The 26,756-nt window shown below is 42.1% G+C and overlaps 1 protein-coding gene across 10 annotated transcripts in view; it reads right to left on the bottom strand.

Annotated features, from left to right (window-relative positions):
- Positions 1-26,756, bottom strand: part of NRXN3 (neurexin 3) — a 532,717-nt gene that overhangs the window by 145,698 nt on the left and 360,263 nt on the right. For all 10 annotated transcript variants that reach the window (XM_063439595.1, XM_063439596.1, XM_063439597.1 and 7 more), the window contains one exon: positions 5,902-6,083. In XM_063439595.1, the coding sequence (XP_063295665.1) occupies positions 5,902-6,083 (182 nt within the window). The remainder of the gene's footprint in view (positions 1-5,901; positions 6,084-26,756) is intronic.

Raw genomic sequence — 26,756 nt, 5'->3', positions numbered from 1 at the left:
TTAACCGCTGGACAGGATTTTCAGCACTTCCTGCTTAAAGGTATATCTTCCTTGACAGTGAATTAATTGTTGGAGAACTGATTGACGCTCTCTATCAGGGCTGTGGCCAGCACTTAAGAGTTTATACCCCGTGCACCTATGATGAGAACCCTACTATATGTGTGCTGCACTGTGCTGCTGACTGGAGGCATGCTGTTGCTACCTCTATTTACTGGGTGAGCCCCAATCTATTTTACTTGGCCACTGTTCAGAGTACAACCCTGCAGGGGTTTCTGTAAGCAATGCCTACTACGATGTTAGGCTGATTTGTTTGGCGTGCATCTTGAGATTGTCTACTAGATTGTGCCTTCTACAGGGGTACCCCATATCATGATAAACCTAATTGCCTACTTCTTGCTGGGGAATCCCCAGGTAATGGAAGGTGACATTGCCTCGTACGCTACTGACGAAGTAGACACAGAAGCGACCCTGGACCCTACTGGTCAATGACCGTGTAATCTACTACGTCCGTCACCCACGTTCGAGAGACTGGCCCCTCTCGAACACCTGGCTACTTTAAGCACCGGTGGTTTAGTAGCCTCTAGATAAAGATATCTGTAATCACTTGCGGTCGGACGACCCATGCCCTTCCCTCCCGGACAGAGTAGCACATGCGACTGTGTTTGACCAGCGGATAATGTCCTTCATGGTTCTGGATGACCGAGACCGCACAGGGGAGGTCTCAGAGACACCCAAGACAAACTGCTGGAATCTATCGACCCTCTCAGGGGTTAAATACCGGGCAATGCCTACACCGTCTAGGAATGAGCTCACAATATTCGTGAATAGGCTCAGAGCTGTTTCTGTTTCGTCAGAAACCCCAATGTTCACCTCTCCTATGGGAAGCGCATAGCAGCACTCCTCGTACTGACGGATTGTTGGAGGATCTGGGCGCCAAATCATTGAGACCCCAGGCACAAGGCACACCTTTTTTTCCTGAGGGAACTTATTACACACGTTTAGGTTCCAGCTGCCCTCATCAAGACCCAAACCTCCCTGAGGGGTGTTCTATGGGACCGGTCGACAACGGAGCTATGCCACCAAACTCTTCAAGACATCTGACACCGGTACCCAGCTATTGGTAACTCTATTATTCGTAAGGAACAGAAGACAACCTCTGGTGCTTCAGATGATCGGACAGAGAACGCAGAACGTGCAGGTGAGCTAGATACCGTTTTCCTGAGGTAAGCACCCCTAGGGTACCATCGATTGTGCTTTCTACTACACACACAGGAGATACAATCACATCTGGGGGGAAGGTATTCCAACCTAATAGGAAACCTTTGGCAAAGACAACTGGCTTGCGAAACTGGATATGAAGACACGTCATGGCGATCCTTTTCCATCCCTCTCGGCGACGTTATCTAGGTTTCCTGTGACACTATCAACATCGGCTCTTCACCTGATTCCTCAGGTCGGATCCTTGGGGGCTTCATGAAACTACCGAAACTAGAATTACATATGGGGAATGTGTGGCATTATTTTTCCTGGATGATCTTCTTTGGTTCGATTCAGAGAATTTAAGACTGCGTCAACACTTCTCAGTGGTTCGGCTGGAATTATCATGTTTCGTATTGGATAATCCACTCCTTTGGACTCGCGCCTTGCATGTGAAAGCTTTCCTCTTCAAAGGTCTCCTCTATCCTCAAGGAATATTTGCACGGTCCCCCACTGCAACACCTTGACCCTACTGTGGTATTCATTTTACTGATGGATTGTGGGTAAATTTGATTGGCAATTGAAACATAATCTTGCAAGCTCTGCCAATTGTTAAGTTTTGTCAACCTTTTTGCTATACAAAAGGAAGAGTAGCCCCTACTTTTCCTTTTGTATTTTATGGAAATTTGAACACTCAGGAAAAATTCGAGATTAGTTGATTAGATGAAGTACATTTTAATGAGCCACTTTAAGTTAAAGCTTAATTAGCAATAAACAATCAGGATCCCCATTGTATGCAAGAGACAAACAACATGACCGATGCTCAATCTCATCCGTTGCTTGAGCTGTCATCGGCCTATTTCCAACTATGAGTTATCTGAAAGTCCATTAAAGATTGCCATAGACAATAATAGACACAGTTCCCATCAAGAACAGATAGACATACAGACATTGTAACCTGAGAGTAGGCCCAACAATATGCCTTTGCCACTATTAAGTGGAGAGTCCAGAGGACATCCCGTACCAAGATGGCCTGTCTGCCCGGGCAATTACCTGATGCAGGAATGCATCAGATGGTACCTTCCTATCAGAGTCGGTGGGTAAGGGTATGCAAGTGTTCTGGATTTTTGGAATGCCTATCTGATCATTTTACTAGTTTCTATACACATGTTCATTTGGCAGGGATCCCAGAAGGCACTATGGTTTCTCTAGTTGTGACTTGAATGACTAAACACCTATCCATACTCTTCCTTATTTAGCTCTAGGAATTTTGCTCCTGATTCAGTCTCATCACCAAGTCCACTGCTGGTACAGAAGCAGCTGCTGGATTTGCTCCTACTGCTGTGTTTGGATAGGCTGTTGTATTAGACATCCATGGGACTGGGGAAATCTTCACTGGTCCATTGGGGGGAGGAAGTGCCACTATGATTTAATGTAGTGTTCTTGGTGCCTAGATGTTGTCCTTGCACTATACCTCTCTTGTTTCCATTTGCCAGTTAGTGTGCCTCTGTCATACAGCCACTAGAGACACTTCATTGTAAAGACTTAAAATAATTCAATGTTTTCAGGGTTAGTTCCATGATGATAAAGAACACAAATACATAAGTTGGTGGATCTACCGGAACAGCAACTCACCTAATGGACTATCTATATGACAACCTCTGGTTCTCTCAACTATATGACAATCTTATATATTGTTACTTAATTCAATTTTATTTATACTTTCCCTCACTAGCTTAATATATGTACTGTACTTGATACAATCAATTTCTGGCATTTTATTCTAAAAAAGATATAAAACTAATACCTATAAAGCTCAAACATATTCCACAGAACTGTACAATAGACTGATGTTAGAAACTGATGGCTTTGAGGAGCTGCTACACAGGGAAAAGAGAGACACACAGTACAGTTCTAGGGAAAGATCTGATCTTTATCTCACTGAATCTGTAGAGCCTCCCCCCCTATGTATTTTAAGAGGTCTTCCTGTATCTATTACTAATTGCCCCTGTTATCCATACAGTTGAGAAGAAAACACTAGATCCAAAAGGTACCTGCTAGGGTCCTGATTGCTCTAAATTTGTGAAGAAATCGGTTTGTCCCTGAGGCTGAGATGTTGCTCATTTGTATGAATATGCAGAAGAGTCCCTGCATCAGGAAGGTATTACTATGTGATCCTGGCTTGGTGCCTGTATCTGTTATTCTCCCAAAATTGGGCTGTCACAAGCCTCATCTACAGCATGAAATGCCAATGTCATGGATGAGAAATGCAGAGACGCAACCATTAATCTTACTCAAGAGAGAAAAGTCTAGGACAAGCAGGCATACAATGCATCCATCTGTTTTCTATGAGAACAGCAAAGCTTTGACTGACATGTCCACATCCATACATACCTTCAGCGGGAGTTCTGGCAGCTACACACAGCACTAGGTAGTCTATGAATGAATGCACAGCCAGAGCCCTTTAACATATCATTTATTAATGAAAACACTGGACAAGCAAACATTGTAATTTGGCAAATGGTATGAGAAATGGAATGCTATGGGGTGCATTTACAAATATAATGAATTTTTGGATAACAAAAACTTTACAGCAGAGTCCAATATTTGGCAAATCCTCATGGTTAAGAATTGTATTTCATCTCACTTATGAGAGTTATGGCTACAAACATTTAGGTTCAGCATAAGTAAAGAAAACATTAATGGTCCTTAGAGTAGCCGGCTTAATATGGGCGAGTATAGAACACAGTCCCCAATGTCAATTTGTACAGTGATATGACTAAACAAGAAATAGAGCTGTGTCTAGGATACCAGATTTCAGAATATTCGATAAACAGTCACTAGCCAGAAAACACATAGATTCACAAGAGCAGACTTTCAGGTAACAAAGACCACAACAAGGTAAAGAGGAGTGGTCAGACTGTACTTAAATATACCCAGAATCATTCCTATTGGCCTGTGTCAATAATGACCGCAAAATGTGTGCAACCTGCTTTACTGGACTGGCATCAAAAAGGAGTATGATTAGAGTGTGTTGCAGAGAGCTCCATTTCAAAATCAAGGCCAGAACAAAACACTGTGTCAATATGTGTGCTTCAGCATCCAGAAGGTGTCAGAGATAGGACACGCAGTCACTGACTAAAAGAGTTAGAATCTGTTTGTTTGGTTTTTTTTTTTTTTTTTTTAGTTATGCTTTTATGGGATTAGTCTTGGGTGGTGCAAAATCTTTGTGACCTTGACTGCAGACAACTGAGCCTGCAAAGCAGTTATCAGTTTTGCTAGGAAAATGCCAGGATCTGTGTTTTTTTTAGGGCAAGATGAGAAAAATAGTTACGCAGTTTTATCAAAAGCATTTTCATGCATTTTTTACTAATATATGCCTCTTTGATCCAAATTTACAGTACAGTGATCCTTTCACTAAGAACAAGTAACAAGAAAAGGGTGCTTAATACACCCCTTACGACCGGCATTTGACCACATGTCTAGGTGGCTGTGGCCACCATATTTGACTCTTACCTGATCGATGTCAACAGTAGAAGAGAAAAGACTTTTTCTTCTTCAAATTCTATCACATTGGAATTAATATCACTATTACTCCCGCCACCCCCTTCCCCACTTCCCCACATGTATGTTTTTCTGACTATTGTGAATATACTAAAGAGAAAAACAAAACACATAGTAGAAAAACAATGCTTCTTATTAAACCTGATCCATGTAAACCACTTTATAAAGCTCTACATTAGCATTGTATTGAGCAGACAAACTCCAATGATCATGTAATCGGTCTGGATAAAAAATGTGTGGTGCTAAAGCAAATGTTTCCAATATTATTATGGTTGCTGATCGTATAAAAGAGGCAAATTAGGTTCTAATGATCGTATCATGAGTCTATAAAAGGTTTGGTATTAGAGCAAAAATTTCCAATACAGATATGTGTACTAAAATAACCATACCATAAAAAAATGCATTATGTGTACAGCAAACAATTTGAATGTATAGCACAATATTCATGATTTTAAAGGAACACTCTAGATATCCAGACCACTTTTATGCAATCCCCCTCCCCCATTAGCAAAGCTTTCATTGAAGCTTTTAAGTACCTCTAGTGTCACTCAGAGAGCCACTAGAGGTGCATCCAAGGAAATAGTGTAAAACTCTATTTCTTTCAGATGGTCTGCACATATACACTAGCCTCCCAATGCTTTTCTATGGAAAACACTGGATCTCAGCCAAGGAGGTGTGCCAAAAGGACCAAGAATGGCACTGCGAGGGAGAAAATGTAAGTAAAATGACTTTCTTTCTCTCTGTAGGTGGGCGGCAGTCACTTAAACAGCCACCAGGGCACTACATGGTTAGGAATACACATTTTTATTTCTACTGCTATAGTGTTTACTTTAATATGCAAACATTTCAAATAAGCAAAACTATACAAACAATAGTTTAAAAAAAAAAATGTAACAGTGTGTAAGATCAATCTCAAAGTATTTGAATGGGGGCTCAAAGGACTAACCACACCAAAAGTGGACTGGGAGTGTGACATGGCAGTTTGTTATTTATCAATGGGCTGATGTTCTCATCTATGAAGGGAAAGCTGTTCAGTTCTGCGTAAATTGCTTCCTAAAAAGTGTATGGTCTGTCCGGTCTTGGAACATTAGCACTGCTGAGCAACAGTAAAACAATAATGAATTGTCTTATTTCACTTACTATGTGGAGCTGCAGGAAGTCCATGAGTCCCGGAGCACTATCAATTCGCACTAGGATCCCGTCCTTTACAGTTGTGCTGAATCCCACAGCTAATCTGTCTGTGCGAGTGCTGGGGCGGTCGTTGTGTGGCCAGGTGTACAGGATCAGTCCACCGCTTTTCCCAAATATGTAGGTGGCTCCAGCTGTAAAATAAGAGACTGGATTATTAGCAAAACATTGCTGATATTTTTGTTTTCATTCCTACTACAGCCCATGATAAAAAATCAGCTGATATATCTTAAACAGCATATGTATCTCTGCTTTTGCAACCGCTACAATTACTGCAAAAAGTAAAAACTCTGCACTGCCATAATACCGTATTCTGCGTTCACTCTCCATGGTGCTGAAATCTACTCCGTCATTAAAACAACACTCCAGGCTGGAGCTGAGCTATTTTCGTAATGCAATATATATGCATAAATGTATTTAGAATACTACTTTATTAGGTTTGCATTTAGAGTTCCTATTAAGAGTTTGCTATTAATAGGCATGTTTTGCTTTAGCAGCCTGTAAGCGCTCACCAAACCAGGAAGTAACCCATCCAGTTGATAATCGATTTTTTCTGATTTACTTGTGAGCTCTCTACTCCTGTACAGGTGACGGAGATGAAGTTACATCATTAAACTCTGTATATGCATCATTTAATAGCAAAACTCTGCACATACAGACTCAAGGAACTATGACCACTTCAGATCACTGAAGTGATCACGGTGCTTGGAGTAACCCTTGAAGCATTTGGAATGCTCCTTTAATCTTTAACAGACAACATAGTAGGAGGCAGGTGAGGAAGGAGATGGTAGCCATGGAGGGAAAATAATACAGAAGTTAGGAGAGTGGAAGGAGGCAGATAGGGCTTATAAAGGGCAAGCAGGAGAGGAGGGAGAAATTAGATGGTGTTGGGGACAAGAAAATTTGGTGAGAATGTAAATTAAGTGAGGAGGTTGTGAAGGAGAGGGAGAGAAAAAGAAGGGTAATAGAAGGTAGGTGAAGGGGCAACGAAGGTAAATGAGGAGGTGCACAGGAAAGGCAGGTGGGACTGGGAGAGACTTAGGAGGGAAAGGGAGAAAAGGGGTAAGTGAGGAGGGTGAAAAAAAAGGGGGGTAAGAGTTGGACTGGGAGGCAATTTGCATTCTATTCTGGTGAAGATGAAAGGGCCTATAATCCTCCACAAGGGAGATCTGAAATGTCAGAAAGAGAAGGATAAAGAACAGCAAACATAGAACAGAAAGGATAAGAATCAAGACAAGAAAAACAAAAATAAATTTAGAAGATATAGGGAACAAAAACAAACTAACATAGATGCCACATTTGTGCATGCTTGAGGAAGCCAGTCCTGCGGCCACACAGATGTGGCAGCTACTTACGCCATGTCACTTTGTTACACGAATGCTTGCCCTAACAATGGAATATGAGGAGACATATTGCTGCTTCTGATTATATGCAACGGGCAGCGGGGGGACAAATAAAGAATTTCCACATCCAACATTGACTGGACCAGGATGTAAGCACAATCATTGTTATACATCACACAAACACAGAATAAGAAACTCAACATACACACAATAAAACAACACTGCACCAGCGCACAACCACAATCAAATCCCATTGCATTAACCAACCCAGTCATCACACAGTGCATTATACACTATAGACTGTAAGCTCGTTCTCTTCAACCTATTGTTCCTGTAAGTTTTCTTGTAATTGCCCTATTTATAGTTAAATCCCCTCTCTCATAATATTGTAAAGCGCTACGGAATCTGTTGGCGCTATATAAATGGCAATAATAATAATCACACTTACATCAACCAACATCGAACAGACACACATTGTCACCACACACTGCCTGCACTATTTAGCACAGGTGCAGCACGTATTGATTTGCAGGATGATAAGACAAGCTCTCACAATTCTCGATAATCCCAACCTCAGAACAGAATTTAAACCAATATAAGTAGAACCACAGTTTATAACATAATTACAGTTATAATGATAACGGATTTGCAGCACAACTGGAAACCGTACTAATGACATAATATTATTCAGATTCTAAAGCAGCTCAAATTAACAATTCAAAGTGGTGTCTCTTGATCCCGAAAAGGGAGGAGATTAACCCCAACACCACCACCACCCATTGCGCACATGAAGCTTATGTGAGCATTCATATGTAAAGACTCTATATAACCTACTACAGACCTCCCTGTTCGCTTCCCCTCACATACAGCTTGTTGCAAGCAATCTTTTAAGCTGAATTCATTTTAAGTGACCTATGAATACAAACTGGCAGCATAAAACCCAATGAAGTGAGATAAGAGCTGTCATATACACTGCAACCGAGATTTAGACGAGATTTGCTATTCAAAGGGGCCATGTAGGCTCCCATAGGATTGATGCAATATGTTCGTTTACAATTAGCTATGTTATGTGAAAATATAATTTCAGTTTTGTAGCACACCCATCTGCACCACCCCACCAAAAGAGGTTTTCTCTTTGTATATACAGTGGTACCTCGGTTTATGAATCTAATGCGTTCTCTGGGTCGTTTTGTATTGCGAAAAATTTGTAAACCGAAACGTGGTTTCCCCAAGGAATGCATTAAAAACCACATTTCCGTTCCGGAGGTCAGAAAAAATGTCAAGATGAACTGGCATGGAAACCAACCCACAATGCAGAACACACAGTTAAAAGGCATGCAAACGACAAAGCTTAGCTCCCTACCTTTCCACCGCTTTAGAAATGCACCCAAAAAGTCCCAAAACCGCTGCAAATAAATTCCAGAATGTCTCCAAAAGTCCCAAAAAATGCTCCAACACTTCCACACTCTACGCCACATGCTACCCACAGACTCCAGCATGCACATGGGCGGCGCTATAATCCTCCCAAAAGCAATGCATCATGGGGAAACTTGCTTTGTATTTAAAAATAAATTTGTAAACAGAGGCCTTATTTTCAATGGATTTACATTTGTAAACCAAAAATTATGTTAATCGAGGCGTTTGTAAACCGAGGTACCACTGTATATATATTGCTGTAAATGTTGTTATCTTGGCTTAATTTTCTGGGAGTTGTCGTTAGGCTGTTAGCTTTCTGCTGTAGAAATATGTCAACTGTAGTACAGGTCAGTGAAACACCACATATGAAGTGAGTGAAGCAGTGCTATAGAACGTTACGTGTCTATAGCCAGCTGACTATTACATGGGGGTTTGAAATGTAAAAAGTCACTTTTTAAAAGTATTTAAAATCTATTGTTTTTCATATATTTTTAACCTATTTTCTGGATAGTGCAATAAAAAGAATAAATTAAATTAAATCTGCAGTGATCATTTTTATAAAACGTGTTGTCAACGTGTCACCATGACAAGCAGTGCAATGTCGCCATCATCGCCTAGCAATCTTACATCCTTAATGCGAAACAGTGGGGACTGGGGTTGTTACCCACTATGAAATAGAGAGATGTACAATGTACTATCTGCACCAGTTAAAACCGGGTAAAAATAACATGGATAACTTAATCGATAAGGCTTTTAAACACAACTAGCACATCATAGCAAACCTACCAAAGGGTCTCTCCTCTAATGCCCACTATGCACATTCAGATCAGAGAGTTATACTGGAATATTTACCCCTCTCTTCTCTAAGTATTCAAGAATGATGCAGACACAATCAAAGATGTATGACAGACACATTCCTATGATTGATATCACTCTCTTCTTCCACGATGGCGGACATGAAATCACCGCACTTCCAGTAAGACATTTATCAGACAGGAGCTGCCAGGACGCAAAAAACGCACTTCTTTCCCACAACTGCCTTAAGGATATTCTGAGCAACAAACACAAAATATATAGTTATGTGAGGGTGCTGCAAATACGACAACTATAACTCTGTCCACTATTGTTTTTTTAGATTGTAAGCTCGTTTCGGCAGTGACCTCTTCACCTACTGTACCCATATGTCAAACACATTTTGTTAGAATTATTGGTTTATCTTGCTTTGCCTATTGTACCGCACTGCGGTATATGTCGGCACTACATAAACAACTGTACTTGTGGGCTGTTTCCTAGTACGGTTTGTGTCTTTACTAGTGAAACTGTAAGATCTCCGAGCTTCTACACTAATGTTTTGAGAGTCCTGTCTGCTGGTATCTCATAATTGTGAGGAGCATAATATATCACAAGACAAGAGGGAGCTTCATACTTCTGTATCAGTCCTTGAAAGAACTGCCTTCTTATAACCAAGAGCTGGGAGAATGCTTGCTTCTCACACCTTGAGAGAAGTGCCTTATATCCCATGACACCCAATGTCAAAAATGCCAAAACTGGCTGGTCTAAAATAGATTTAAATTTATTGAACTCTTAAGGGGAGCTTCTCTATAAATTACAATATTGAATAAAACAATGCAATCCACCTATAACATATGTAAAACTTTTCTTCCACATGTGAAGAATTTTCTATTATATGTATATTAAAAGTAAACACAAACACAAACTCTCGCTGTAGTAGTTAAGGTACCAGGAAAGCCCTTGCACGCTCCCAGGTTAAAGTGTCAAACTATTTAAGAACAGGTTGACAATTACCTTGGTTCGCCTACAGGAGAAGCCAGATGTCTCCCTTGGGCCAATCACTGCACAATACATGGCTGTGCTCATTGGTTGAATGTTCTCAACTGATGCACTCAATCGATGGGGGTGACCCCTGCACAACTCTGCTTAGCTCAGTGAAGCTCATCGGATTCTTCTTCTACTAGAATCCAGAAGCAGACAGTGTGGATTCCCAGAGCGATTCCCCTAAAGTTGTCAAGCTATTCTTAAATACCAGAGCACTCTTCACACTATAAACACTACCACAGGCTGTAGTGGTTATGGTACTTGGAGTATGCCTTTAACCCTGATGTAACCAACGTTCATAGTCTTGCATACTGCGCTATAAATGCAGGGCAATTCTTATAAAGGTGATTGGTTGAGACACCATTAACAATTAAAAATAAACCGTTATACTAGTGAAAAGACCTGTGACCAAAATTCTTAAAATATATATTTTTGCAGTGACACTTTTACAGGCGATATATATTGCAGGACCTCTCCTTTCATTCAATTATGAGCAGGTAAGACTGCATTTAGATAATTGTGGCAAACACAAGCTACATATCACATTTCATGCAAATATAAGCAGACTGTTCAAATAATATGATTACTGGCAAAGTGCAAATAAACTGGATATAATACTTGAATTGTATTTGTCTGCATGAAGGCTTCTTCACAGCATTTAATCACAGACTATTATCCCATCCACCCCCATTCAATATGCCAAGCCATTCAAAGAGAGAACACAATATTTCATACACCTGTATAATTGGGTTTTACCAGTGGCTCTATGACACAGATTTTTTTTATTTCCAGCTGTGAATGGAAGACCACATAAAGGTTATTGCATTGGTTGGGGTCTATAGAGACATGTCTTGTCTAGTGCTTTGTTCTGTTAGTCCACAGCTAGGGCCCAATTCTCTATTCTTTCCAATCACCCAGCTGTGGTGTATTAGCTAAACTTGTACAATACATATTCTGAAATGGCTTATATCTGGCTGTAAACATAGTAAGTGGTTAGCAGGTACTGTGTACTATGGACGACATATCTTTGCAGGTCAGACTGTAGTTGTGTTACTACTTTTCTATAAATTATCCCTCTGACTTCCAGAACTCAAGAAGCCAACATAATCCATTCTGCACACCCAATTTACTATGAAACTAGAATTGATATTATCCTCAGCCACACACCAACCTTGCATAAATATCCACCTCCAAAATGAGAGAACATGCAATAGGTAGCTGGCTCTAACATAAATGCATGCACCTGACATACTGCTTTGATAGGTCTGTACAAAAAGGATTTACGCATTTATCACATGTACTCTTTTGTTACTCAGTAATTACAGGACAGCTCTATCTCACTCACTCTCTCCTTTATTTCATTCAGCATCGCCCCCTCTGGATGTCCACAAGAGAACCTTGACTTTCATTCTCCCTCAGTATCTACTGGCCGTGTCACCATGGAGACAAGAGACCTCCCAGGAAGATAAATAATCCTTAAAGATTCCTTTAAAAGCCATTTCCAGCTGTTTCAAACTTTATCATTTATCTCTTTATGTTCTCAATTAGAGCCATTTATATTTTTTTTTTTTGGTCTGATTTCTTTACCCTCCCACCAAAGACATTCTCAGGGTCCACCTGATGGAAAGGCGTTCTTGCTTCATTAGGCTCTGACAGATCCGCTGCAAAGAAAATTACCTCTAATCACCACCTTCTCCTATCATTCTGTCAAACTCATCAGATGTAGGTTAGAGTTACCTGATTTGACCAAGTGTCATAGGAAAAAAAAAAAAAAAAACAAGACGTTTACAGGCTTATGTTTGGAGATCATTGCACAGATTGTAACCTGCTTTTGGTTACCCATATACAATTCATTAAACTCCCGGCTTGTGTTAAAAAACGCTATTGTTTTGGCCATGGAGAGCTGTATATTGTTATGCCCCAGTGCCATGACAACTCCATCCTATTCAAATCAGGAAGGCACAAAGCAGCATCATTGTGTGTAAAGAACAATGAGAAAGTTCTTTGCTTCTAAGTATTCTGTGAATTCTTCCCTTCCCTGCTTATACTATTTCTTATACTTTACTTCTGTTTATCTATCTTAGAACTTGTACAGCATGTCTTGTTTCACATGACCTTGTTATTCCCCCTGCTTAAACCTGTAGCAAATGCTAATTTTTACTATCCAGGACCCTGTTATTTGATTCATTCACATGACCTACGAGAACTGTATGGGTCTCAGTAAATAAAAAAAAAAAGCTCTGTATGTATGTAGCAGAACACAGGTAAGATTACTGATTATGCTGGAGCACAACAAATAGATACACTAGTGAAACTTTATTTAGCTCTTCAAAATTATAATGTTTCCTCTTGTCCTATAAGCTGCGAGAAAACTCCCAGGTCATGTCCCAAGTTAAGTACTGTATCGTGAACCACAATTACTATTAACGCAAACGAAAATTTTCTTTGACATTGTACCTGAATACAGTAGAGTGCCGCACACAGGGGGGATGGAGTTTGTGTGCAAGGCTAATATGTTTTCAAAATTGTATTCTTAGCCTAAAGTGTCCCCATTCACTTGCGCACTGTCTGGTAGACAGCCACTAGAGGTGGAGTTAATCCTGCAATGTAATTATTGCAGTTTCTCAAAATCTGCAATAATTACAATTGCAGGGTTAAGTGACAAGGACAGTGCACCCAGACCACCTCAATGAGCTGAAGTGGTCTGCGTGCCTATAGTGTCCTTTTAACTGGTGATACCTATATTCAGCCTTTGTATTTAGTCACCATCCATGTTCAAGCCCTAAAGAGCTAAGTACCTTGGAGAGCTCACCGACTACGCCCCAGGACCTAAGAGAGCTCCCCGACTATGCCTCAGGAGCTAGGAGAGCTCACTGACTATGCCCCAGGACCTAAGAGAGCTCCCCGACTATGCCTCAGGACCTAGGAGAGCTCCCTGACTATGCCCCGGGACCTAGGAAAGCTCCCCGACTGTGCCTCAGGACCTATGAGAGCACCAGGACTATGCCTCAGGAACTAAGAGAACTCCCCGACTATGCTCCAGGGCATAGCAGGACTACATTGCTCAGGTTCAGGACCTAGGAGAGCTTCATGACTATGACCCAGGACCTAAAGCTTGATAAGTATGGAGTCCTCTTGTACTTCTGGCTCGGAAAGCAAACAATTTAGTTTTATTTTTGTTTTGTTTTTATATATTTTGAAAGTACAATGTTACATTAACATAAATCATTTTGTGAATTGTAAAATAAAAATTTAGATTAACATGGATTTAATTCATTTTTTTACTTAATTGTTTTTTAAATATGTTGTGTTTAAATGTCCCAACTACTCATTACACCTATTTAAATTTCCTCAGATTCTTTAAAATGGGGGGTTGGGGGGGAGGGGGGGTAGAGGAGTTTGCAACCTCTGGTACTCCAATTGTTGTGGACTACATTGTCCCGGATATGTTGCCAGCAATATAGCATTATGGGAGATGTACTCCACACCATCTGGAGTGCCAAAGGCTGCTTACCCTTGCAAACTATAGTAAGCCGGTGTCTAGCAAGAAGCATCACAGTTAACACCTCAATTATCTGAATCTACAACATCCAATCTCTTTTGTAGCACAGAAAGGGCTATGGAACACATACACTATACTAAAATAAACTTACTCTTTAGAACTGCCTATTAAACATAACAAAGAACAGAGATGTTCTCTCCGCAGCCATTCATGAGCAAAGTTTTCCCATATAAATATTAAACTAGTTGGCACCCATTAACTAGCGAAGAACTGGCAACCCCAGCAAGACAATCATTATGGAAAAATAGGATTCAAGTTCCTACATACCCCCATAAGCATTAGGAAAGGATTTCCCATAACAATTATAAAAAAGGGAGATACAAAAATAGATTAGAGAAAGAGAGAGAAAATAGCCTCAACAAAATAAAACAAAAATATTAATCCCCATACAAGCCTGAGGACAGCTGGGGAAGGAAAAAAAATTGAGGCAGTTATTGGCTGAAGGATATATATATCCCCCTGATGCTTCCAGTTTGCCCTCTCCTGCATTGTGATTCTCTGGTTGTACGAACTCTGTGTGATATAAAATGCAGATGTCCTGGAGCAATAATATAAAATATAGGTCTATGAATTTTATATGTATATTTTTACCTCTCCTCACCAGATTTTAAACTGAACTATCGTCTCTTTCGTAGGAAAGAGCAAAATGAAAATAGATGTGTGTAATATTTTGGGTGGACTAATTATACTTATTACAATCAGCTACTACATTGGCAAGATATGTAGTTGGGGAGGGAGTAAATAATTAGATTTGGAAGCTCAGTGTATAATGTAAAAATAATACCGGATATAGATTTGTTACATCCTCCACATTTTGCTAATGCACAAAAATCCTCTTACACCTCTTTCTAAATCTCCTCTCTGCCTCCCGTCCTCCAATAATCTCAGCCTTCCATAATTTGAATAATGACAAATATTAGCAGAACTGAAGTGCCAATCACACATTTTAGAGTTAACCATATTTGACTTAGATGGTAGCGATGATCGTTGGCTTGTATTATTCAAGTTTTACTTTTTCCAATTACACTAAGACCCTTTAAATGTTTTCACCAGCAAATAAGGCAGTGCCCAGGAATGCATACATATGCCACAACTGTCCACAACATCTTCTTCCCTGTCATCCCACTTATGCTTTCACAACTGCCCCGCAGCTTTATCGCTCTCAATTTACACAATAATCCAGTACCCAACCAAACACACACTATTCTCAGCTGCCTCGTGCCTTTTTCTCATTAAGTGTTAACCAGTATCCCTCCCCAAGATCTGTGTCTTTCCCATAACTCCCCCTCCTACTTAATCTTTTATCCAATAACAAACACGCCTCACGGAATGCAGAGAGTCACTAATGCCTTATATGCGACATTTAAACAGAGGCCAAGCATTTCTATTCAATTAAATAAACACAGAGTATAAACCTGTCCCAGGAGGAAAATCCACTTGTTTTATCAGCTGTTCTTATTGTGGCTGGCAGTGCGAGATCAATACATTCCACATAAAACAATCATACAGCTTGGCGTAATTTATCGACAGCTACCCTAGATATATGACTTTAATCCAGCATTATCAGCTTTTCAGGAGCTCGTAGGTGTAATGAGTTTACAAGGTCTATATAGCAGCTTTAGCATGCAACATTAAATGGCAGTATGCTGCGGGCTGCAGTTATGCATGGGGGTTTAACTGATCCAAGTGTCTCCTTCCACTCATATACAAATATAGGTGTATATTCCCTGCGGAGTGCCCGCTTGCCACAAATACACAAGTTGTGTGTGTGTGACATATGGCTGTGTCAGTGAGTGATTTTAGCAATTAGACTAAATATAAGCACATACCTCTTGTGAATAACATAGCAATGAAATAGGAAAAACAAAGCACCAAAAAACATAATGCTTAGTTTAACCCCTTAAGGACACATGACGTGTGTGACATGTCATGATTCCCTTTTATTCCAGAAGTTTGGTCCTTAAGGGGTTAATGATGAAACCTTTAAATTATAAAAATGGACCTAGATAGAGATATGACATAGTGCATGATACTGAGCACACACAGTTTGCAGTTGCAAAACATTGTGAACCCTTCGGAATTACCAGGACTTCCGCATTGACTACAAACAAAATGTGGTTTTATCTTTTCCTGCTTTACAATTATAGTCAAACTCAATCTGACTAAGCGGATACACAACCAGTTGTACTTTCCACATTTTTGTAAATTGAAATATTTGTTGTGGAGTATTACATACACACATATATGTATGATGTCAAACAAAAGCAAGAAGAAATAACCACCATCATAGCCAAAAAGTGTAAGCTGCAAATGTGTTTTTTTTTTGTTCTTGTTTTTTTAATGTTGAAATAAAGAAAAGCTGGTATATCTCAAAAGTGTGATATACAATAACCTATACTATGGTACATAAAAGAAAAACAATTATGGAATACTTTTGAGTGCCTGGCTGGAAAATGAGGTAGTAGAGAGCGCGTCAACCCACACAGAGAGGACGCCAATATAGAGAATACATAGCATACGTTTTTTTAGATACATAAATGAGAAAAGGAAAGTAAAACAAGGATTAGTTAGATTAAAAACAAAAGAAGGAAGGTATGTAGAAGAGGATAAAGGTCTAGCTGACTGACTCAATTAATATGTTTGTTCAGTATTTACAGATGAAAATGAAGGAAAGGGGCCTCAGTTAGGAAAAAGGACAAATGAGTCATTTGATACATGTGAGTTTACAGAGGAAGAAGTTATATTTCAACTGTCAAAAGTAAAGACAAATAAGTCAGTGGGACCTGATGGAATACAACTAAAGGTATTAAAAGAGCTTAGTGGTGTACTAGAAAAACCATTTACAGATTTATTTAACCAATCATTGTTAACAGGAGTAGTCAAAGATAATTGGAAGTTAGCGAATGTTGTGCCCATTCACAAAACAGGTAGTAGGGAGGAGTCGGGCAACTATAGGTCCGTAAGCCTTACTTCAGTAGTGGGGAAAGTAATGGAAACCATTTTAAAGGCTAGGATTGTTGAACATCTAAAATCACATGGATTTCAAGATCAGAGACAACATGGGTTTACTTCAGGGAGATCATGCCAAACTAATCTTATTGATTGGGTAACTTAAATAATAGATATGGGTGGTGCAGTAGACATTGCTTACCTAGATTTCAGTAAGGCTTTTGACACTGTTGCACATAGAAGGCTTATCAATAAACTGCAATCTTTAGGTTTGGATTCCAATATTGTTGAATGGGTAAGGCAGTGGCTGAGTGACAGGCAACAGAGGGTTGTAGTCAATGAAATATATATTTGACGCATGGTCTTGTCACCAGTGGGGTACCTCAGGGATCTGTACTTGGACCCATTCTTTAATATTTTTATTAGTGATATTGCAGAAGGTCTTGCTGGTAAGGTATGTCTTTTTGCTGATGATACTAAGATATGTAACGGGGTTGATTTTCCAGGAGGGATAAGTCAAATGGCAAATGATTTAGGTAAACTAGAAAAATGGTCAGCATTGTGGCAACTGACATTTAATGTGGATAAGTGCAAGATAATGCATCTTGGATTTAAAAACCCCAGGGCAGAGTACAGAATATTTGATAGAGTCCTAACCTCAACATCTGAGGAAAGGGATTTAGGGGTAATTATTTCTGATGACTTAAAGGTAGGCAGACAATGTAATAGAACCGCAGGAAATGCTAGCCGAATGCTTGGTTGTATAGTGAGAGGTATTAGCAGTAGAAATAGAGAAGTGCTAATGCCATTGTACAGAACACTGGTGAGACCTCACTTGGAGTATTGAACACAGTACTGGAGACCGTATCTGCAGAAGGATATTGATACTTTAGAGAGAGTTCAGAGAAGGGCTACTAAACTGGTTCATGGATTGCAGGATAAAACTTACCAGGAAAGGTTAAAGGATCTTAACATGTATAGCTTGGAGGAAAGACGAGACAGGGGGGATATGATAGAAACATTTAAATACATAAAGGGAATCAACACAGTAAAGGAGGAGACTATATTTAAAAGAAGAAAAACTACCACAACAAGAGGACATAGTCTTAAATTAGAGGGACAAAGGTTTAAAAATAATATCAGGAATTATTACTTTACGGAGAGGGTAGTGGATGCATGGAATAGCCTTCCAGCTGAAGTGATAGAGGTTAACACGGTAAAGAGGTTTAGTCATGTGTGGGATAGGATAAGGCTATCCTAACTATAAGATAAGGCCAGGGACTAATGAAAGTATTTAGAACATTGGGCAGACTAGATGGGCCGAATGGTTCTTATCTGCCGTCACATTCTATGTTTCTATAACAGACCCAGGTCTGACTCAGAGTCAGTGTCTGATTTTGTAAAAGTGGATCACTCAGCAGGCCCAGGTGAGTCCCTTGTAGTACACATCGATGCATCAACTTCCAGTAGAGTCTCCCAAGTTGGCGAGTATATGGGGAGGTATTACATGGGTCTCTGAGCCAGCTTGCTGCCAAAGTGAGTCCAGTTTTGGAAGTCGATTTCTTTGTGGTTGTCCTATTGAATGGCCTCAGCAGAGGGGCTGGGATACCCCCCATCGGTCCAATGGTGGGGGAAAAGAGGACACAAGAAAAACCTCTGCTTCAAGCCAAGTGCAGCATTCACACCAGGCAGGTGATTGGCTGCTTCTCCCACCATAACACCTGTCTAGGCCTTAACGCTCGATGGCTGACATAATTTGCAGACGTGGAGCATGCAGGCTCCAAATAGCTTGATTAGATCTATGGTAAATTCCATGATTGGTACCAGGACAGGGCTGGGTCCGCAGGTAAAACAAGCGTAATAGCCTAAATATAGCTAGTGGTTCTCAGTACGTGTCACCATGACTGCCCTCCAATACTTTTCAAATCCTTATTGAAGACATTAAGTAGTCATCCACAATGCAGGCTGGAAAAAGTAAATGAACCCTTTTAGCAACAACCATCTAGACCAGTGATGGCGAACCTATGGCACGCGTGCCACAGGTGGCACGCCGGGCCCTTTCTGTGGGCACGCGGCCACAGGTCCGCCATCACTGCAGAGTAGGCACCTGCCTGCCCGAAACGGCAGGCGCCTACTCTGCTTCCGGTTCGGGAGCCAGGGGAGGGATCTGTGATGCTGATCCCTGTCCTCCCGCGCGATGCTGTGTGGAGCGTTGCCGAGTGTTACCATGGCAACGCTCCACACAGCATCGCGCGGGAAGACAGAGGGTTCAGCATCACAGATCCCTCCCCTGCCTCCCGAACCGGAAGCACTGCCTGCCACCACCGGACCACCAGGGATGGCTGTGTGTCCCCCCCCCCCCCACTTCATTAAAGGTAAGAAGGAGGGAGGGGGGGATACTGACACACAGCACCCCTACCCCCCCAGAAGTACCCTTACCCCCCTATCTCCCCAGCACCACCCCTAGCCCCCACAGCACCACCCCACCCCCCAGAAGTACCCTTACCCCCCACAGCACCCCCCCAGAAGTACCCTTACCCCCCACAGCACCCCCCAGCACCACCCCTCCAGAAGTACCCTTACCCCCCAGCACCACCCCTATCTCCCCAGCACCACCCCTACCCCCCCAGAAGTACCCTTACCCCCCACAGCACCACCCCTATCTCCCCCGCACCACTCCTACCCCCCACAGCACCCCCCAGCAGCACCCTACCCGCCCAGAAGTACCCTTACCCCCCACAGCACCACCCCTATCTCCCCAGCACCACCCCTACCCCCACAGCACCCCCCCAGCAGTACCCTTACCCCCACAGCACCACCACTATCTCCCCAGCACCACCCCTACCCCCCACAGCACCACCCTACCCCCCCCAGAAGTACCCCTACCACCCCAGCAGTACCCCTCCTCCCCCACAACAGTACCCCTCCTCCCCCACAACAGTACCCCTACCCCCCAGCACCCCTACCCCCCAGCAGTACCCCTACCACCATCAGCAGTACCCCTACCACCCCCAGCAGCACCCTACCCCCCCAGAAGTACCTTTACCCCCCACAGCACCACCCCTATCTCCCCAGCACCACCCCTACCCCCCACAGCACCACCCCTACCCCCCACAGCACCACCCCACCCCCCCAGAAGTACCCCTACCATCCCAGCAGTACCTCTCCTCCCCCACAACAGTACCCCTACCCCCCCAGCACCCCTACCCCCCCTCAGCAGTACTCCTACCCCCCCCAGCAGTACCCCTACCCCCCAGCAGTACCCCTACCACCCCCAGCAGTACTCCTACCCCCCACACACAGTACCCCTACCCACACACAGCACCCCTATACCCCCCAGCAGTACCCCTACCCCCCACACAGTACCCCTACCCCTCCACACAGTACCCCTACCCCTCCACACAGTACCCCTACCCCTCCACACAGTACCCCTACCCCTCCACACAGTACCCCTACCACCCCACACAGTACCCCTACCACCCCACACAGTACCCCTACCACCCCACACAGTACCCCTACCCCCCCACACAGTACCCCTACCCCTCAGCAGTACCCCTACTTCCCAGCAGTACCCCTACCCCCCACACACAGCACCCCTACCCCCCCACAGCACCCCTACCCCCCACACACAGTACCCATACCCCCCACAGCAGTACCCATACCCCGCCAGCAGTACCCCTACCTCCCACACAGCACAGCACCCGTCTCACACACACATACAGCACCCCTACCCCACGCACAGCACCCCCCTCACACACACATACAGCACCCCTACCCCACGCACAGCACCCCCTCACATACACACAGCACCCCCTCAAACACACACAGCACCCCCCCCCCCCCACACACACACACACACACAGCACCCCCCCCCACACACACACACAGCACCCCCCCCACACACACACACACACACACAGCACCCCCCCCCACACACACACACAGCACCCCCCCCACACACACACACACAGCACCCCCCCCACACACAGCACCCCCCCCCACACACACACAGCACCCCCCCCAAACACACACACAGCACCCCCCCCAAACACACACAGCGCCCCCCCCAAACACACACACACACAGCGCCCCCCGCAAACACACACACACAGCACCCCCCCCAAACACACACACACAGCACCCCCCCAAACACACACACACAGCACCCCCCCAAACACACACACAGCACCCCCCCCACACTTACACAGCACTTACACACCACACAGCACCCCCCCAAACACACAGCACGCACAGCACCCCCCTCACACACACACACAGCACCCCCCTCACACACAACACCCCTCACACACACAACACCCCTCACACACACACACACACACACACACAACACCCCTCACACACAACACCCCTCACACACAACACCCCTCACACACAACACCCCTCACACACACACACAACACCCCTCACACACACACACACACAACACCCCTCACACACACACACACAACACCCCTCACACACACAACACCCCTCACACACACACAACACCCCTCACACACACACACACACAACACCCCTCACACTTACACAACACCCCTCACACACTTACACAACACCCCTCACACACTTACACAGCACCCCTCACACACTTACACAGCACCCCTCACACACTTACACAGCACCCCTCACACACTTACACAGCACCCCTCACACACTTACACAGCACCCCTCACACACTTACACAGCACCCCTCACACACTTACACAGCACCCCTCACACACTTACACAGCACCCCTCACACACTTACACAGCACCCCTCACACACTTACACAGCACCCCTCATACACACTTACACAGCACCCCTCATACACACTTACACAGCACCCCTCACATACAACACCCCCCCCACACACACACGCACCCCACCCCCCCCCACACGCAATTGCCGTGTTGGCACTTTAAGGAAAAAAAAGTTGCCATGTATTGCGGTTTGGGCACTCGGGCTCAAAAAGGTTCGCCATCACTGATCTAGACCAAAACCTGGAACTTCTTATAAGACTTGCATTGAAGATAAATTTTGGACTATTCCTCGGTACAGGTCTGTTTTATTTCATCGATATTTCTAGGATGTTGCAGTTGCACAGCCCTCTTCAGGTCATGCCACAGCATCTAAATTGAATTAAGGTCAGGACTGTGACTAGGGCAATCAAAAACACACTTTCTTCTTTTTAGCCATTCTTTAGTTGAATCGCTTGTGTGCTTTGGGTCATTGTTTGTTGCATTACCCAACCTCTCTTAAGCTTGAAATTATAGACTACTGCAAAATGTCTTGATCCATTTTTTATTTTTATTTTTTTTAATTAATGCATTGCTTTTTCAATGACTGCAATGCATTCAGGCCCTGAAGCACCAAAGCAGCCCCAAACCATGATACTCTCTCCACCAAGCTTCACAGTTGGCATACGATTTTGGTGTTGGTGGTGCAGTGCCATTTTCTTCACACATAGCGCTGTGCATCTGTCCACAGCACATTTTTCCAGAAGCACTGTGGAACATCCAGGTGGTCTTGAGCAAACTTGACTGACAGCAACAATGTTGTTTTTAGACACCAGTAATTTTCTTTGTGGTGTCCTTATTTTTTGATAGTGGACACATGAACAAAGACTTTTGAGGTTTTTAGAGTTTCTGGAAGAATTTGTCTTTTACCCTTGTGTATTTTTTCTAAATTATATCAGGATCACAAGTTGTGCTATTGCTGTGATCTCAGCTTGACCCCTAGAATATTAACAATCTAGAATCTTCAAAAGTCAATTTGTAGAAACTTTGTCTTACTATTGACTGATAACCACTTGAGTCTTTAGCTAAGCATTTCCTTTCCCAGCTCTGTGCATCTCTATCATGTGTCTTCTAATGTCTTGTGAAAGTTGTTGGGATCAAGGTGTAACCAACCGATCTTTTTGTAGAAGAACAAATTTGTTAGTTAGTCTCTGTGTCCCTTTATTTAAACTGTGCATAGCCAACTTCCACGTTTATCTCCTATACTGTAACACTTGACTCCACATAGCTTTTAGAAGATTGAATAAAACACAGATTCACTTACTTTTTCCATCTGGCTCTGTAAATAAATCCGCAATGTCTTCCATAAAAATATGAAAGGCCCTGTCGGTATGGTATTATTTAATTCATATTGTGTTTGTCTATAATTATGACTTGGATGAAGATCAGGACACTTATTCTAAATAATGTATGTAGAAATCCTGGTAATTCCAAATGGTTTACAAACCTTTTATGGAAATTCTATATTCGTAGCATTAGTGAGAACTTGTGTGTTTCACTCACTACAATAGGCTGGCCACTAATCTCATTCACTATTATCTGAAATTTACCCTAAAATTAACAAAATATAGGAGAAGGTTAACCACCCAGTTTCTGCAACTCACTCTAAATTAGCACATATAGCAGCAAGAATCATAAAAGAAAAAAATATACATGCACATAATAATAATTTTAGATTGGGGGTGTAATTTAGAGTCTTATTCCAATTCTTGTCTTAGATATCTCACAGTGGAGACAAGAATTAGTGTCTCATAAGTGGTCAGACAGACAAACATTATCCATTTAGCTGTTAATCATGTTCCTCTTGGGGAATCACACTAACTCATGTTCCAGAATTAACGTGATCCAATGCAAAATTTGTTTTATTTATGTTTACATATGCTCGAGTAGCAAAGCAACACATTTGAAAATCCAGGTCCTAAGAGCGCAGTCAGCACTACTCTATGAAAAATCAGACTAAATTCCTCAGAGTGGAACGGCTACAGTGTGCCATCACAGAGGGAGCCCATCTAGCGACCCCCCTTCCATCTCAATGAGTACTAATTTTTTATGTGGTTTGGAGAGTACTGTCACAGTCAGTGACGTGCACTGGAAAAACTAGCTTGTTCTTCACTTGTAAGCTGATCACCAGGAGCGACTGGCTCACACACGCTTATCCTTATTCTTCACATTTTATAAATAAGAACAAACTGCCCCTATGAAGATTTAATCTCCTTTGAAATTACATTATCAGACAGGTAGCAGGCTTCCTTTTTTTTTCCATAGAAGAAAATGAAGAAGATATTTTTTTTATTTTTTTTGCTACCGTTCAGACAGTTTAGACAGAATGAGTAAATGCTTGAGTAACTATCAGTCATTCTGCTGATCAAGTTAGAAAGAAAAAAAGAATACAATGTTAATAGTGAAATTAATCAGTTTCATGAAAGCAATAGATCATAAATAATATGAACAGTTCATGCTGCATTAAAGGGACACTCAAGGGTGGAACCGATGCCCCCTCCCCATTTTAAATGCATTATGGAGACGCTCTACATTCGCATTATCTCATGAACAAAGCCATTTATGTCTGCTCATGCATGTGGATGATGTACATGTTCTTTCAGAGAAAGCTAAGAGGGAGAACATAAAAGTTATTTAGGAACATAGGCTTCGATTTTTTTTTTTTTTTTTGAATAAGCTTGTCAAATGATTTAATATCATTTTGTATATGACGGTGGCAGATGGCTGCATACTCCCAAAGGCAGACAACTGTATATATCACATCAGCGGATAGACGTGTACCCCTCAGTGGCAAATACTCATATTTAGCATATCAGCAGATAGCTATGTATTCCCACAGAGGAAGAGTATCATATGAGAGATGAATCCCTATGATTGTCATTGGCAAATAGCCATGTACATTTCAGTGCCCAGCAAGTTAAAGTATCTCTAAGTAGCATTTAGCTTTGTGTCCATGAGAAGTCCCATGCTGGAACTATCACAAATAACTGTCCCCAGAAGAAGATCGACAGTCCCCGCATGGCACATGTTAATGCGTTCTGATATCTCCAGGTAAACACAGACACTGACTGCCCCTGGGTAGTTGTCATTGGCCCCTTACCAGACATTGGACTCTATGCAGTCACTGTAAATCACATGTTGGGAAACACTGCGCAGGCACACACAGCAATGCTAAAACTGTGCGTTTCGATAATAAAAGCCTCAGCAAACCTGAGACAGTACAACTTAAAGGGACACTCCACTGCCCAACTACAAAATAAATAAAAATCACTGTTTATTAGATATACCCCGAATGAAAACTTGTGTATTTAATTATGCATTTTTTTTAAATTGAGGTATATCTAAAAACAGCTTCTAAAATTTGCAGTTCTGCCTTTTGCAAACCCTCACTTTCTAACCCCACCCAGACTTTCTGTGGCTGTCAAATCACAGCCTTCCACATGCACCTCAATGAGAAGGCTTTGCAAGGCAGGTGCTCTGAGCAACTGCTGTATATTCAGTTCAGCTCCACTGAGCTAACCAAACCAGGAGGTAGCAGGATCTGTTGCTTGTTTAAAGCCAAGGGGGTGTAACCATGGTAATTCATAAAAGTGTTGATTATCATTAAAATCTTCAGTTTTTTTTTAAAACAAAGCTTTGCAGCAAGCTAAAGTTCTGTAGGGGTCTGGAGTAGAGCCTGCCACTTTGCCAAAAGAGTCCAAAGTGACACCTCATGAAGAATTATTATTATTATTATTTTTTAAATAACCCATTGGTTAACAATGTATAAATCTATCGATTGGGCTCTAAAGCTCCCTCTGATTCAGTGAGATTGTGAGTGCATGGTATGTTGGTTTAATAACAGTCAATATCCCCTGCCAGGGCCACCACCAGTGCTTCCCACCTACTAAGCCCTCCATCACTATATCATACAGTGATGAGATCACTCACAGTGGTCCTAAGTGACAGAAACATGGGATATGCAGTAACATTTCCTATCCTCCCCGGTGTTCCCAACCTCAGAAATCGCAAGTATTCATTCAATGTCTCTTCCTTCATCAATGAATATGTGAGTAAAAGGGAAGGACCGTGGTAAGTTTCCACATTTCACCCATTATATCCCCAACCACACCTCTTAATTGTCCTCATTCCCATGAATGCCCCAAACACTTCTCCCCTAAAATAAATAAATAGACCTCTGAATTCAGGATTTTCCCTAAAACTCGCTGTCAAACTCCCACACAGTTTGGAGTAAGAAAGAGATTTAAGGTTAAGTTACATTGAACCTTTTTTGAAGCCATAAGCCCACCAAAAAAAGGCAATGGTAAACATCAGGGACAATTCTGTGGAAAGCAGATCAGGGATACGGTAGAACACAAATTTAAGGATTTGACTACACTAAAATAAATTATTATTACAAAAGTCACAGCACACACAATTTGTTGGAAACAAAATTCTATTGAAAAGTTTGGCATTGGCTGATTAGAACATAACAGAAAGGACTTCATCCAAAAGCCCCCCGGGTATACATATCTTTTTAAAAATAATTACTTCTGAGTAACATTAATTAATGAGTTCCAAAGCAGATAATGTAAAGGTCCGACATATCAAATCTCTTAGCCTTGAAGCCCTACGACTCTCTCTTCCTTAGTATATGCGACAATCAATATAAATAGAATTTCTAAAATTGGGAATAAAAATGTAAGTATTTTTTTTCTTTTTCTACACTACTTGTATGTACAAAATAGGCTGTGAATTTTCATTTAAATACAAGTTAAAATACTGGCAACCATTTTGTTGATATTTATGCAAGTATTTTATTTGTGCGGAGTAGTTATATGTAATGTAACAAAAGAAAGCACCGTGTCCTTTAGACACAATATACTATACGCAAGGGTGCAATAAATCATAATGCAATAAAATGT

This window comes from Pelobates fuscus, chromosome 13 (genome assembly GCF_036172605.1).
Source record: "Pelobates fuscus isolate aPelFus1 chromosome 13, aPelFus1.pri, whole genome shotgun sequence".
NCBI lineage: Eukaryota > Metazoa > Chordata > Amphibia > Anura > Pelobatidae > Pelobates > Pelobates fuscus.
Note: the sequence above shows the minus strand (reverse complement) of the source record. Positions and strands in the feature narration are given on the sequence as shown.